At 39.9% G+C, this 14,221-nt stretch overlaps 1 protein-coding gene across 1 annotated transcript in view; it reads right to left on the bottom strand.

Annotated features, from left to right (window-relative positions):
- Window positions 1-6,602: 6,602 nt before the first annotated feature.
- Window positions 6,603-14,221, bottom strand: part of LOC124605257 (kinesin heavy chain) — a 73,909-nt gene continuing 66,290 nt past the window's right edge. The window contains exon 19 of the mRNA XM_047136817.1: window positions 6,603-7,036. Within this exon, the coding sequence (XP_046992773.1) occupies window positions 7,020-7,036 (17 nt within the window). The 3' untranslated portion in view covers window positions 6,603-7,019. The remainder of the gene's footprint in view (window positions 7,037-14,221) is intronic.

The raw sequence follows: 14,221 nt of genomic DNA on the forward strand, positions 1-14,221 counted from the left end.
GGTGGTGGGCAGGGGGGGGGGGGTCGTAGGTTGTGTGTGTATCTATGACAGATTGTAGTTAAAAGAGAAGCTAACATGGCTGCAAATTTGGTTTAAAATATGACAGGGATTCCATCAGTCTCCTGCTTTGTTCATTTGAAGGAGTTTCAGCTGTTTTGCAAAGCCACTGATTCTAATACCTACATCACTCATCTTTGCAGTGGTGCAACTATTAAATTGGGACAATATCCATGGATTATCCTCTGTAAACAAACATTTGAGAACATGAGTGCAGCATTTCTACTTTTGCTTTGCTACCCTCAATTTCTGTTCCTGTCTTGTCCAAGAAATGTCTGGGGACCAAGTTTGCTGCAAACATCCTGGCCTCTCGTGTGATTTTTCCGGATCACTATTCCAACCCTCATACAATAAGATACCTGCAGCAGTTATTGCAAACAGTTCATTGAAAACACTTTGAACGTTATCATTTGGGCTCCATTAAAGCCATCTCGTCAGATGGCACTTAGAAGATGATGAGACCTAAGTCAGACAGATCACTCAGTGGATGTGACAGCTGTCACAAGAATTACTTGCTGCAGGCTTTCAAGACATTGTCAAACAGTGGGATCAGTCTGACATTAACATCCTAGTACACACACTAGAGAAAAATTCTATCTACCAGAAGTGTGCCTTGTAATGTTGAAAGTCTTATGAAGATCTCTCAATTGGTAAAAAGAGTGTCTCAGTGTTCACATCTCTGTGAGGGGACCTCCAAGTGGGAGGAGACCATGAGAAAAAGACTGAAAAACTAGCAAATGGGTAACATTCTAGAGTCTGAGTACAGAATGTTTGGTCTGATTGTGTTATGGAAGCCACTAAATCTGGAAAGAGATATGCAAATGCTTGATTTTGATAATAATGTGAATCAATTGAGTGCAATAGAAAGACTATAAGGGATTCTGGTCATATGAATATATCTAACTACAGCAGCAGAAAATGTTATAACAGGAGCACAATTTGTTATGGATAGGAAGATACAGCAGAGTATATTACTATGAACAATCAGTAATAGGATAATGCATATCAGTACTGGCAGCAAACCAACACCAATACAAGACAGTTCACGCCCACATGCTGACATTACAACCAGAAGACAAAGAGGTAGAGTATAAGGATACTGAATGAGTAACTCGATACCTAAAGGAAAATTAAAGTCTAATAATCATGGGGGATTGTAACATTAGAGTTAGGGAAAGAAGAGAATAATATAAGCTTGTTATTACAAAAGGAGAAGTGAGTTCTACAATAAAGGTGACCTAACAAAAATTAATAATACTGTTCACTAATCACAAGTGGTGGTGGTATACATGGAAAAAGCATGGACACACCAGAAGTTACTGACTGGATTGAATCATCACAAGAGCTTCTAAATTCAAATACTGGGTTATATGTAAGAGTGGTGATGAAAACTAGAGTTCTGCTAGATGACCATCAGTTTGACTTCAGAAAAAGGTAAGGGGCCACAGAAGCACTTATAATGTTGAACTTGATAAAACAGACAGAAATCAAGTCACTTTTATAGGATTAGCCAGCTTAGAAAAAAATGATACAAGACATTTGAAATTTTTGTGACAATAGTTTAAAGCTATAGGGAAAGGTCGGTAATGCACAATAGTACAAGAACCAAGAGAGAACAACAAGAATAAGACCAGGTGAGGAGTACTCTGATTTTTAAAAAAAAAAAAAAACACACACACCTGCAACTTGAGGCTCATTCCATTAATGGAATCAAACCAGACATTCTTTGATCCCCAGCACATACAAAAACATTTCCCTCCGTACTTTCATTTATTCCTGTCCGTTGCTCAGATAACAAAGAAACAACTTTTCCTTTACTTACAAAACTGCTTTTAATTTTTTCCTTGTGTGTTATCTAGAATATTATACAATTAATTTAATAATTTTCTATCTGCTGCCAGTCACTTGTAACAACAAATCTCTTATAAAGTTATTGTAGCTTGCAGTACATCCTAAGATTTATTTGTTTATTCTTTATCTATCCATTGATTGATTAATTTTATTGCAATAGTGGTGCGAGTTTTTGCTTTAGTAATTATATGGACCATGAAGCAAACTAGACGAATCCCTAGCAAGCATCCGTTGGGTGAGATGTAGCTTGAGTACCACACGCACTTGAAGCCAAAGTGGCATGGTGTTACATTGCTAAGATATATTAAATGTGATATATGCAAAACGCTCAACTGAGAAAGTGCTTAGGACAGTAGTCATGAGGTGGTCTATTAGTGAATAATAATTTATACTGTGAATGTTCAAAATCCAAGGCAGACTCATGTCAGCCAACAGAGGGCACTCGAGCTATGAGAGTCAATGTACTTTGGTTGAATCCAGAATTAATGTCGCACAGTCACCAGGATAAACTATGAGTGAAGTTCAGAATCTGTGTTTCTGTAAATAATACGAATGCCCAACACTAACAAAATTTTCAGGTAAATCACAAAGCCTATCTTCTGTAGAGATCAGTGAAAGCTTAGACAAAAATTCTAATGCTAGTGGCACATACACAGAGAGGTGTGGGTGCGTGCTGTGTTCTGAGCATTAAAAATTTACTTTGATAGCACTTCTGCCTTTAGACTGTTGTGTTTACTATAACCTCTTTCCTTTGGTGTATTTCCCCCTTGGACTGAAAATGTCCCGCTCACAGTAATGGACACCAATGACAGCACTTATTAAAAAATACAGTATCGGCACAGTCAATTATGCGATACTGAATTTTCAATAACGATACTGTTTTATTTAATACCTGTTGTTCTGTGGAAACAGATTCATATGGACCCCTGTGATGCCAATACCTGAATAACCAATATCTTGTGCAATTAAAGCCAAGTTAATTGCCTTTGATTTCAAAATTTGAGGGAGAAGAGCAAAATACAAGGGAAATGAATTGTGCTTTCATCTGTTGCTCTAAATGAATATTTTTCCCACCTCTTTTTCAAGGACTTACAGTACCCAAATGAAGTTCACAATATATCAACAATGCAATGGTCATAATTTCCTTTTTTTTTAATAAAAAGTTCCACTGATACATTTTTTACACAAATTAATGGCAAAAATACATTTTATTAAAATTACAAATCATTTGAAAAGGGGAAGCAATAAACAGAAGTCACAAGTTAATGCAGGAGTCTTTTTAAAAATCTAAGTACCAATTAAGCCAGTTATAATGTTTCTGTTGAAACACAGTCAGCAAGTCAGCCACAGACTGACAAGATATTAATTTTTACTAAATCCATATATTTAGTCAACTTAAATTGCACATTTCTTGATCACTACACATTTATTTTTGAAATGCACTAACTTATAACATTACAGTGAAGCTTTAGATTTAATGGACATAATTTATCAGTTTCAAGTGAAAAACAATATTTTTGAATTGAAATCTTCATTACATTCCATTAAAAACAGTGCACAATTTTGTTGGCAACCCTGCACATGTGTATCTTGTGTAATGGAAGCACAATGTGCGTCCTAAATAATAAACAATGCCATGAGTAGTAAAGCTTATTGCAGGTTCTCAGTACAAATAAATCACACAAACAGCACAGTTAAACATTTACCATTTACACATTCCAGCTCATAAATAATTCCACGGGTACACACATGCAGCAATATGTCAACTTCTCAATAATAAATTAATAAAACAATTTCGAATTTCATCATGCATTTTATAGTAAGACACCTGTAAGTCTTCAATGCATAAACAATTTATTTTACACCTGATCAAACAAAATATATATAAATCAATGATGTATTTGTAGATATACATCACGCATTCCATGTAAATACGCATAAGAAAATTACAGCACAACTCAACCATACATTTCTTTTTAGAAAATAAAAAATGTATTGCATAACATTCTGCATAAAGCACACCGGAAGGTTCTCAACAAAGATACAGCTTCAAGATCATAGTGTTTATATACAGTAAATCCTTCCCCGGGACAACCAAGAAAGGTTATTTGCACAATAAATTAAGAACATATCACAAACTATATGAGATTACACTAATAACATAAATAAAGCACAATAATCACTAATACCTCATAGCTAAAGTATTGCAATGTAATGTATCCCACAACCCAGTTGTGAAGATAGTACGTAGACTTTGATGTAATTACCTAAAATACTAACACAAACCAAAATATTGCATAGCTGTATGCACACCAACAGCACAACCAACTAGTGGGTCATTAAAACATCTAATTAAAAATGGGAAGATTTCATCATCTGCTCCAATGGGCCTTATTAACGTACCAGCAGCAATGCAGCTTGTAACAATTGATGAAAATAGATGCTGATGATTTCCTTAATAGTTGTTCGCTCACAAGACTAGACCTTTTTAAGAATATCTGCATATTAATTACGTTTAACAAGACCTGTAATAAACAACAGGTCTTTCTTGACTGAATGAAATTAGTTCACTGACTAAATTTAATCCTAAGCATTTCAGTAACATGTGATCTCAAACATTCCAAATATAAACTGACTGACACATGAATTTTTTTTTCCTTCTGTTAAAAAGTTTCAAACAACCCATCATTGAGGAAATCGCTACAAATGAAAATAAATATGACAAAAAATTAACAATTTGAGCTATAAACAATTTCCTCATGGCCTGTTGCTTGAAATGGCTTATTTTAGACAGTATTAACTGAATTCCTAAATGTGAAAATTTCAGACGATAACTGTCTGATGATGGTATCTGTTATACACCTTGTAAAAGATGATTAAAGGGGAATGGTCTGAAAAGTTTGATAGATTCCATGGACTCTGCAGATACAACAACAGTGTGATTATGACAACCCCAATATACTTCTTAAACATAACATTACAATACTTGAGAACAGTATACTGGTTTACCTCAAAGATAGTAATGTTGGCCATTACTGAGATCACTTTTCTGAAATATACAACAAAAAATTAATTCTAAATTTTAACTGCATATATGAAATTGTGTCAGAAATTAAGTCCAAAGCTGCTCAGAATAATAAATAACAATTAGTCTGATAAATAACACTCTGAAGGGAAAAAAAACCACTTTAAATAAATATATTACCAAATCATAAATAAATACTATTTTGTATAATCTTATAACAGTACTGAATAAAATAAAGTTATGTTTGTCAAAAATTTACAGCAATGGTGTTTTGATAGACCTAGAAACAGAAGTGCGCATTCACAAACATATCTAAGTTTGTTCATCAAATAGTGTGCTACAAATTATGCGCGTGGAACTGGCTTAAGATGTTTTTCTCACAGTTGGAATGTACATACAAAGGAAATATTTCTGGAGTTCAAATCTATGACAAACTGGTGAATTACTGAATGGCTTATATCTCCAAAACTGCTGCAAAAGCTTTTAGGTACACTTCTGTGAGGGACATAATAAAAAGACAGTACTATTGGCCCAAACCAGGAGACAGATGCACAGTAACACAAACAAAACTTTAGCTGCACAACATATTGCATTCCACAATACCTATCCCCAGTCACAACTTAGCCCTTACAGAAGTGCTTATCAAAGCTTAGCATACATCTAAGCCAGCCTTCTGTTCCAGATGTAGCCTGCTTCCCACAAATGGGAGCTAATAAACAGTTCTCTGCAGCTTACTTGGACATTCTTATGAATGCCATGCTGAACCAAAGTGAGGCTTGTGGAATTTCAATCCATCCCTATACTTAATGTTTTTCTAAGAAGTAAAAATAATAAATTTTTGTGTAGCTGAAAAAAAAAAATGCAGATGACTACATCATCTACTGAGAATAGTATTTGTGTGTGGCTGCTATACTGATCTAACATTACACCTACAGTTAATGAATTAATTTGCTTTTTCTGCTTAAAAAAGCCAGGAACAAAATGGAAACATCTTTTATTACACAACTGCCCTCTCCTAACACTTAAAGAACTTGGTAGTACAGGAATATAAAATGAAGTGGGGCTGTCAGCACTAACGACAAATGCACAAATGCCAAGAATCTCAAACAGCGTGGCCACTGAATTAAAAACAAAACCATGTTAATCATACAAGTTTTAATAATTACAGCTATGACAAAGAACAAGCTGAAGTCACATTTTAAATGCACTTTTAATTTTATGGATACTGACTAGTTTGGAACTTTTGTCTTTATCTTCAAACTGACAGCTTTCATAATGAGGAATGTGTAAATGTTAAATTAGTTTTTGAAACTCCATGAAGCGTCTTACAATCAGCTGAAAACTGTGGCTTCAAGAGATTTAAAATATCACTATTTACATGTTTGCATATAAAATCTATAGGCACATCCTCGTCACAAAGGAAAGAATTGATGGATCACTTGGGTGACATATTGCATTAAATAAAATGCAGCATAATATACATGGCAAGATATTTTTATAGTCTTCTACAGCTGTAGTGCAAACATTCCCACTTCAAATTTGCACACGACCCCATTACAGCTCTTTTCCCTACTCTTTGGTTGCACGAAAGCCACAAAAAAAGCATAGCTGTAAATTGACACTGCATAAATATTACAGGAATACTAACCAACCAATTTTTTTTTTTTAAAAAAAAAGAATGTCATTTTGCTAATACTTTCCAATTTATACTGCACAGGCAGCATTAGTTCATGTTGTACACCAATGAAACCACAACACCAGCAACCTATGCACCAGGAACAATGTGTTTCATGATTTGCTTACAGCCAACTTGCTGCTTTGATTCTTGCAGCATCATGAATAACAAAACAAATGTACAACGTGAACTGATTTATGCTCATCAATGAAACTGGTGAACAAAGAAATAAAATGCTGATGACCTCTTCTTTTACATAAGCACCGAAGAATTAAAGAAGTACTGGTTACTTGTTACAACATTTGCGTGTTACATATTTCGGTGATTGATACTGTCCATTAATATTATTGAGTCATGTCAGGAATTAATTAAATCCTAATTTTCTTCTACAGCACCACAATGATTAGCTGTTCAGCTCTCATTCATTTCTGGAAAAAATTAAAGAAAATACTTACAAAACAGCAAAAAATATGAAAACACTAGAATATTACATGAAAGAATGGGACAGAACTACTGGCCAGTACTTCCGTAGAAAGCAAATTTTCACTACTGCCGATACACACACAGCAAAGTATGAAAGAACAAACAGCTTTAGTTGCAAAACTGGATTTTTATTTTATTTATCCCCCACTGACGTGTTTCGCCTTATGCAAGGCATCTTCACATTTGCTGGCAAAATATGGTGTTAAGCACATAGGACATCACGTGTACACATACCCCAGCAGGAAACCATCATGGACAGAATTTGAGAAACATTGTGCAGTGTCTGATACAGAAGATGATAAATACATGGCAAACCATGCCTAAAGCACATGAAAGCCGCAGCATGTAGCTGCTCTCGTCAATTAAAAAGGCCTCGTGCAGTGTTCTTGTCAGATATGTGGTGCTGTCCACAGGCACTAAAACAGGTTTAAACCTACATATAATGGAAAATCCAGGTTGGAATAATAACAACATTGAAAAGGATAGTTACTACTCACCATATAGTTCAGATGCTGAGTTGCAGATGGGCACAACTAAAAGACTGTCAAATAAAGCTTTTGGCCAAATAGTCGTTCATCAGAATAGACAACACACACGCATGCATGTGCGAAAACGCAACACTCACTCACTCTCTCTCTCTCTCTCTCTCTCTCTCTCTCTCTCTCTCTCTCTCACACACACACACACACACACACACACACACACACACACACACACACACAGTCTCCAGCCATGTCAGTCAGAGACTATGGTCTCGTGTGTGTGTGTGTGTGTGTGTGTGTGTGTGTGTGTGTGTGTGTGTGTGTGTGTGTGTGTGTGTTCTAATGATGGTTCATTGGTTTGGAGTGAAAGTGACTAAATTGCATGGTCATCAGTCCCTACATCTACATCTACATCCATACTCCGCAAGCCACCTGACGGTGTGTGGCGCAGGGTACCTTGAGTACCTCTATCGGTTCTCCCTTCTATTCCAGTCTCGTATTGTTCGTGGAAAGGAGGATTGTCAGTATGCTTCTGTTTGGGCTCTAATCTCTCTGATTTTATCCTCATGGTCTCTTCGCGAGATATACGTAGGAGGGAGCAATATATTGCTTGTCTCATCGGTGAAGGTATGTTCTCGAAACTTTAACAAAAGCCCGTACCGAGCTACTGAGCATCTCTTCTGCAGAGTCTTCCACTGGAGTTTATCTGTCATCTCTGTAATGCTTTCGCAATTACTAAATGATCCTGTAACGAAGCGCGCTGCTCTCCGTTGGATCTTCTCTATCTCTTTTATCAACCCTATCTGGTACGGATCCCACACTGCTGAGCAGTATTCAAGCAGTGGGCGAACAAGAGTACTGTAACCTACTTCGTTTTCGGAGTGCATTTCCTTAGGATTCTTCCAATGAATCTCAGTCTGGCATCTGCTTTACCGACGATTAATTTTATATGGTCATTCCATTTTAAATCACTCCTAATGCCTACTCCCAGATAATTTATGGAATTAACTGCTTCCAGTTGCTGACCTGCTATATTGTAGCTAAATGATGAAGGATCTTTCTTTCTTTCTATTCGCAGCACATTACACTTTTCTACATTCAGATTCAATTGCCATTACCCGCACCATGCGTCAATTCGTTGCAGATCCTCCTGCATTTCAGTACAATTTTCCATTGTTACAACCTCTCAATATACTACAGCATCATCCGCAAAAAAACCACAGTGAACTTCCGATGTTACCCACAAGGTCATTTATATGTACTGTGAACAGCAACAGTCCTACGACACTCCCCTGCGGCACACCTGAAATCACTCTTACTTCAGAAGACTTCTCTCCATTGAGAATGAGATGCTGCGTTCTGTTATCTAGGAACTCTTCAATCCAATCACACAATTGGTCTGATAGTCCATATGCTCTTACTTTGTTCATTAAACGACTGTGGGGAACTGTATCAAACGCCTTGCGGAAATCAAGAAACACGGCATCTACCTGTGAACCCGTGTCTATGGCCCTCTGAGTCTCGTTGACGAATAGCGCGAGCTGGGTTTCACACGACCATCTTTTTTGAAACCCATGCTGATTCCTACAGAGTAGATTTCTAGTCTCCAGAAAAGTCATTATACTCCAACATAATACGTGCTCCAAAATTCTACAACTGTTCGACTAACATAATACGTGCTCCAAAATTCTACAACTGTTCGACGTTAAAGATATAGGTCTATAGTTTTGCACATCTGTTCGACGACCCTTCTTGAAAACGGGGATGACCTGTGCCCTTTTCCAATCCTTTGGAACGCTACGCTCTTCTAGAGACCTACGGTACACCGCTGCAAGAAGGGGGCAAGTTCCTTCGCGTACTCTGTGTAAAATCGAACTGGTATCCCATCAGGTCCAGCAGCCTTTCCTCTTTTGAGTGATTTTAATTGTTTCTCTATCCCTCTGTCGTCTATTTCGATATCTACCATTTTGTCATCTGTACGACAATCATCCGTTAAGTGGCAAACCAGTAGTGGTTATCGCAGGAAGGAGGCGAAAGACAAAGCCTGGAAATCAAAAGTGTAACTAAAATAATAAAAAAACAGAGAAAAAACCCCGAAAAAGACAGCACAGACAAGTCATTAAAAGATCATTCATGACAAGGCATTAAAACCAAGAACCACGTCAGTCCTCTTGGAAGAGAGCTGTGGCAGTGATGTGGCTCTGTTGCTGTTCCCGTGTAGTGATTTGCGAAGATGGGGAGGGTGGGGGGGAGGGGGGAATTGAGCAGCGATTAAGTAGTGTGTCGGACCGAGACTCTAATTTGGGACCTTTGCCTTTCGCGGGCAAGTGGTCTACGTACTGAGCTACCCAAGCACGACCCGTCCTCACAGCTTCAATTCTGCCAGTACCTCGTCTCCTACCTTCCAAACTTCACAGTTTTAATCTGCCAGGAAGTTTCATATCAGCGCATACTCCACTGCAGAGTGAAAATCTCTCTCTAGTGATTACGTGCTTCATAAAGAAAGGTATGAAAGCGAAGAACATTCATGCCAATTTCCAGAATACACTGGGGGACTTTGCTCCTTCATATTCATTTGTTGGCAAGTGGACAAATGACAAATGGTTGGGAGAGCTTAGATGATGATCTGCACAGTGGTAGGCCAAGATGTGTCACTACTCCAGAAATCATTGCAAAAGTGCCCAAAATAGTCACGGAGGAGTGCCAATTAAAAAGTGTGTCAAATTGCTCATGCTTGCCAGATGTCATCTGAAAGCGTATATCACAGTTTAATTGAAGAATTAGAAATGAAACAGGCCAGGAGGAAACTCATTTTCACGATGGGATCAAGGCACTGGAACATCGCTGGACCAAGTGCATTAATCTATAAGAAGACTATATTGGAAAATAAAGTTTCAGTGATGCAAGTTATTTTTTTATGCCATTCCGAGAATGTTTCAAACCACCCTTGTAGAGAGGTGGAAAGGGTAGAGGCCAGGCTCTGCCACCAAGCAAGGGCTGCCAAGAGTCCTTGAGGGGGTGGGGGGCAGCAGGGGAGGGATGCCCCACCAACCTCTCAGGCGGTCAATGACACCAAAAAGCCCTACCTTGAAGGGATGAATAGCAACCACCTTTGCGGGCAAAACCTATCAGCAGATCAGCCACTTTGGCATTGTCTGCTAGCATCACAGGGCCTACTTGGCCAAAAGCTTTGTCCTGGCAGTCTTCTAGAAGTGCCTATCTGTGACTCAGCGTCTCCACTATAAGGTGAGTAGCAACTGTCCTTTTCAATATTCTCATTATTCAAGCCTACATAGATGTACCACATAGTAAATACGTAGGAGGTGCAGTTCCTCACACTACTGGCTGTGTAATGGCAGCACTGAAATTTCTGTTTCCTGGAGAGAAGTACTGGCTCTCAAAATTTTATAAATATTACATAAAGATATCTGGCATGAAATGGCTATTCAAAAAAATAAACCTTTTCTGTTGATAGCAAATATTAAAAACTTATGACTACCAAAGGCATACATCAGTATCATTCTGCATAATTTGACAAGCCATTTACAGTTTAATTATATGTCATTACTACAGTTTCACTTTAGACAACATGATATTGCAATGGAAGATAATTTAATGTAGAAACAGCAACATCTCATTCATTTTCATTCATCATTCAAATAAATACTTTTAACAATACATCTGTAAAATTAGTATGACACAAAAGAAATTATATTGTGTGCATTTCAAATCAGGTTACCATCATATTAATGTGCAAATGATTTATGACCTCTAACTGTGCTCTTGTTGTTGTGGTCTTCAGTCCTGAGATTGGTTCGATGCAGCTCTCCATGCTACTCTATCCTGTGCAAGCTGCTTCATCTCCCAGTACGTACTGCAGCCTACATCCTTCTGAATCTGCTTAGTGTATTCATCTCTTGGTCTCCTCCTACAATTTTTTCCCTCCACGCTGCCCTCCAGTACTAAATTGGTGATCCCTTGATGCCTCAGAACATGTCCTACCAACCGGTCCTTTCTTCTTGTCAAGTTGTGCCACAAACTCCTCTTTCCCCAATTCTATTCAATACCTCCTCATTAGTTATGTGATCTACCCATCTAATCTTCAGCATTCTTCTGTAGCACCACATTTCGAAAGCTTCTATTCTCTTCTTGTCCAAACTAGTTATCGTCCATGTTTCACTTCCATACATGGCTACACTCCATACAAATACTTTCAGAAACGACTTCCTGACACTTAAATCTATACTGGATGTTAACAAATTTCTCTTCTTCAGAAACTCTTTCCTTGCCATTGCCAGTCTACATTTTATATCCTCTCTACTTCGACAGTCATCAGTGATTTTGCTCCCCAAATAGCAAAACTCATTTACTACTTTAAGCGTCTCATTTCCTAATCTAATTCACCTGACTTAATTCGACTACACTCCATTATCCTCATTTTGCTTTTGTTGATGTTCATCTTATACCCTCCTTTCAATACACTGTCCATTCCGTTCAACTGCTCTTCCAAGTCCTTTGCTGTCTCTGGTAGAATTACAATGTCATCAGCAAACTTCAAGGTTTTTACTTCTTCTCCATGGATTTTAATACCTACTCCAAACTTTTCTTTTGTTTCCTTTATTGCTTGCTGTGCTCTTACCAGTCATCTATCTGGTGAATGGCCATTGCCAAGAACTTGGCCAAGACCACAGAGCTGACCATCGAGTGGTGTAACAAGCTGTTTAATACAACATACTCAATTACAATACTGCTTCATAGCCTGTGCCATATGGGTGCTCCTTAACAACAGCTTCACTTAACTATGTATCTGGGAGTTGTCCTTGCAACACATATTTTGTTCCCATAACCTTCATGGCCCCAGTTGCAACTAGCTCCCTGCTCCACACTCACCTCAACCCTCCCAAAGGAAATTAACTTCACTCCCCCTGCAACCACAGCATTTTCCCTGCAGTCTCCCCTTCCTCTGTTTTGTTACCCCTTCCCAACTCACTCCTCGGAGTCATTACCATAACTGATGCCCATGTTGCATTCCAATTCTGAGCATCTACTGCCTTTCTCACTCACATTCCCATCTCTCATACTTTTTGCCTCCCACCCAGCCACCCTTCTTCAACCCACTCTCTCCTCCTTGACTCCTTTTTTCTTTCTGGCAAAACTGTGTTGCCAGCACAGTATATTCAGCCAACACAATATAGTAAAGAGTGAGTGTGTGTGTGTGTGTGTGTGTGTGTGTGTGTGTGTGTGTGTGTGTGTGTGTGTGTGTGCTTTGAAAATGGTAGTTTTCAGGTCATCCTAAATTTTCAGTCTTGTCTACACTCCTGGAAATTGAAATAAGAACACCGTGAATTCATTGTCCCAGGAAGGGGAAACTTTATTGACACATTCCTGGGGTCAGATACATCACATGATCACACTGACAGAACCACAGGCACATAGACACAGGCAACAGAGCATGCACAATGTCGGCACTAGTACAGTGTATATCCACCTTTCGCAGCAATGCAGGCTGCTATTCTCCCATGGAGACGATCGTAGAGATGCTGGATGTAGTCCTGTGGAACGGCTTGCCATGCCATTTCCACCTGGCGCCTCAGTTGGACCAGCGTTCGTGCTGGACGTGCAGACCGCGTGAGACGACGCTTCATCCAGTCCCAAACATGCTCAATGGGGGACAGATCCGGAGATCTTGCTGGCCAGGGTAGTTGGCTTACACCTTCTAGAGCACGTTAGGTGGCACGGGATGCATGCGGACGTGCGTTGTCCTGTTGGAACAGCAAGTTTCCTTGCCAGTCTAGGAATGGTAGAACGATGGGTTCGATGACGGTTTGGATGTACCGTGCACTATTCAGTGTCCCCTCGACGATCACCAGTGGTGTACGGCCAGTGTAGGAGATCGCTCCCCACACCATGATGCCGGGTGTTGGCCCTGTGTGCCTCGGTCGTATGCAGTCCTGATTGTGGCGCTCACCTGCACGGCGCCAAACACGCATACGACCATCATTGGCACCAAGGCAGAAGCGACTCTCATCGCTGAAGACGACACGTCTCCATTCGTCCCTCCATTCACGCCTGTCGCGACACCACTGGAGGCGGGCTGCACGATGTTGGGGCGTGAGCGGAAGACGGCCTAACGGTGTGCGGGACCGTAGCCCAGCTTCATGGAGACGGTTGCGAATGGTCCTCGCCGATACCCCAGGAGCAACAGTGTCCCTAATTTGCTGGGAAATGGCGATGCGGTCCCCTACGGCACTGCATAGGATCCTACGGTCTTGGCGTGCATCCGTGCGTCGCTGCGGTACGGTCCCAGGTCGACGGGCACGTGCACCTTCCGCCGACCACTGGCGACAACATCGATGTACTGTGGAGACCTCACGCCCCACGTGTTGAGCAATTCGGCGGTACGTCCACCCGGCCTCCCGCATGCCCACTATACGCCCTCGCTCAAAGTCCGTCAACTGCACATACGGTTCACGTCCACGCTGTCGCGGCATGCTACCAGTGTTAAAGACTGCGATGGAGCTCCGTATGCCACGGCAAACTGGCTGACACTGACGGCGGCGGTGCACAAATGCTGCGCAGCTAGCGCCAGTCGACGGCCAACACCGCGGTTCCTGGTGTGTCCGCTGTGCTGTGCGTGTGATCATTGCT

This window comes from Schistocerca americana, chromosome 3 (assembly GCF_021461395.2).
Source record: "Schistocerca americana isolate TAMUIC-IGC-003095 chromosome 3, iqSchAmer2.1, whole genome shotgun sequence".
NCBI classification, from domain to species: Eukaryota; Metazoa; Arthropoda; class Insecta; order Orthoptera; family Acrididae; genus Schistocerca; species Schistocerca americana.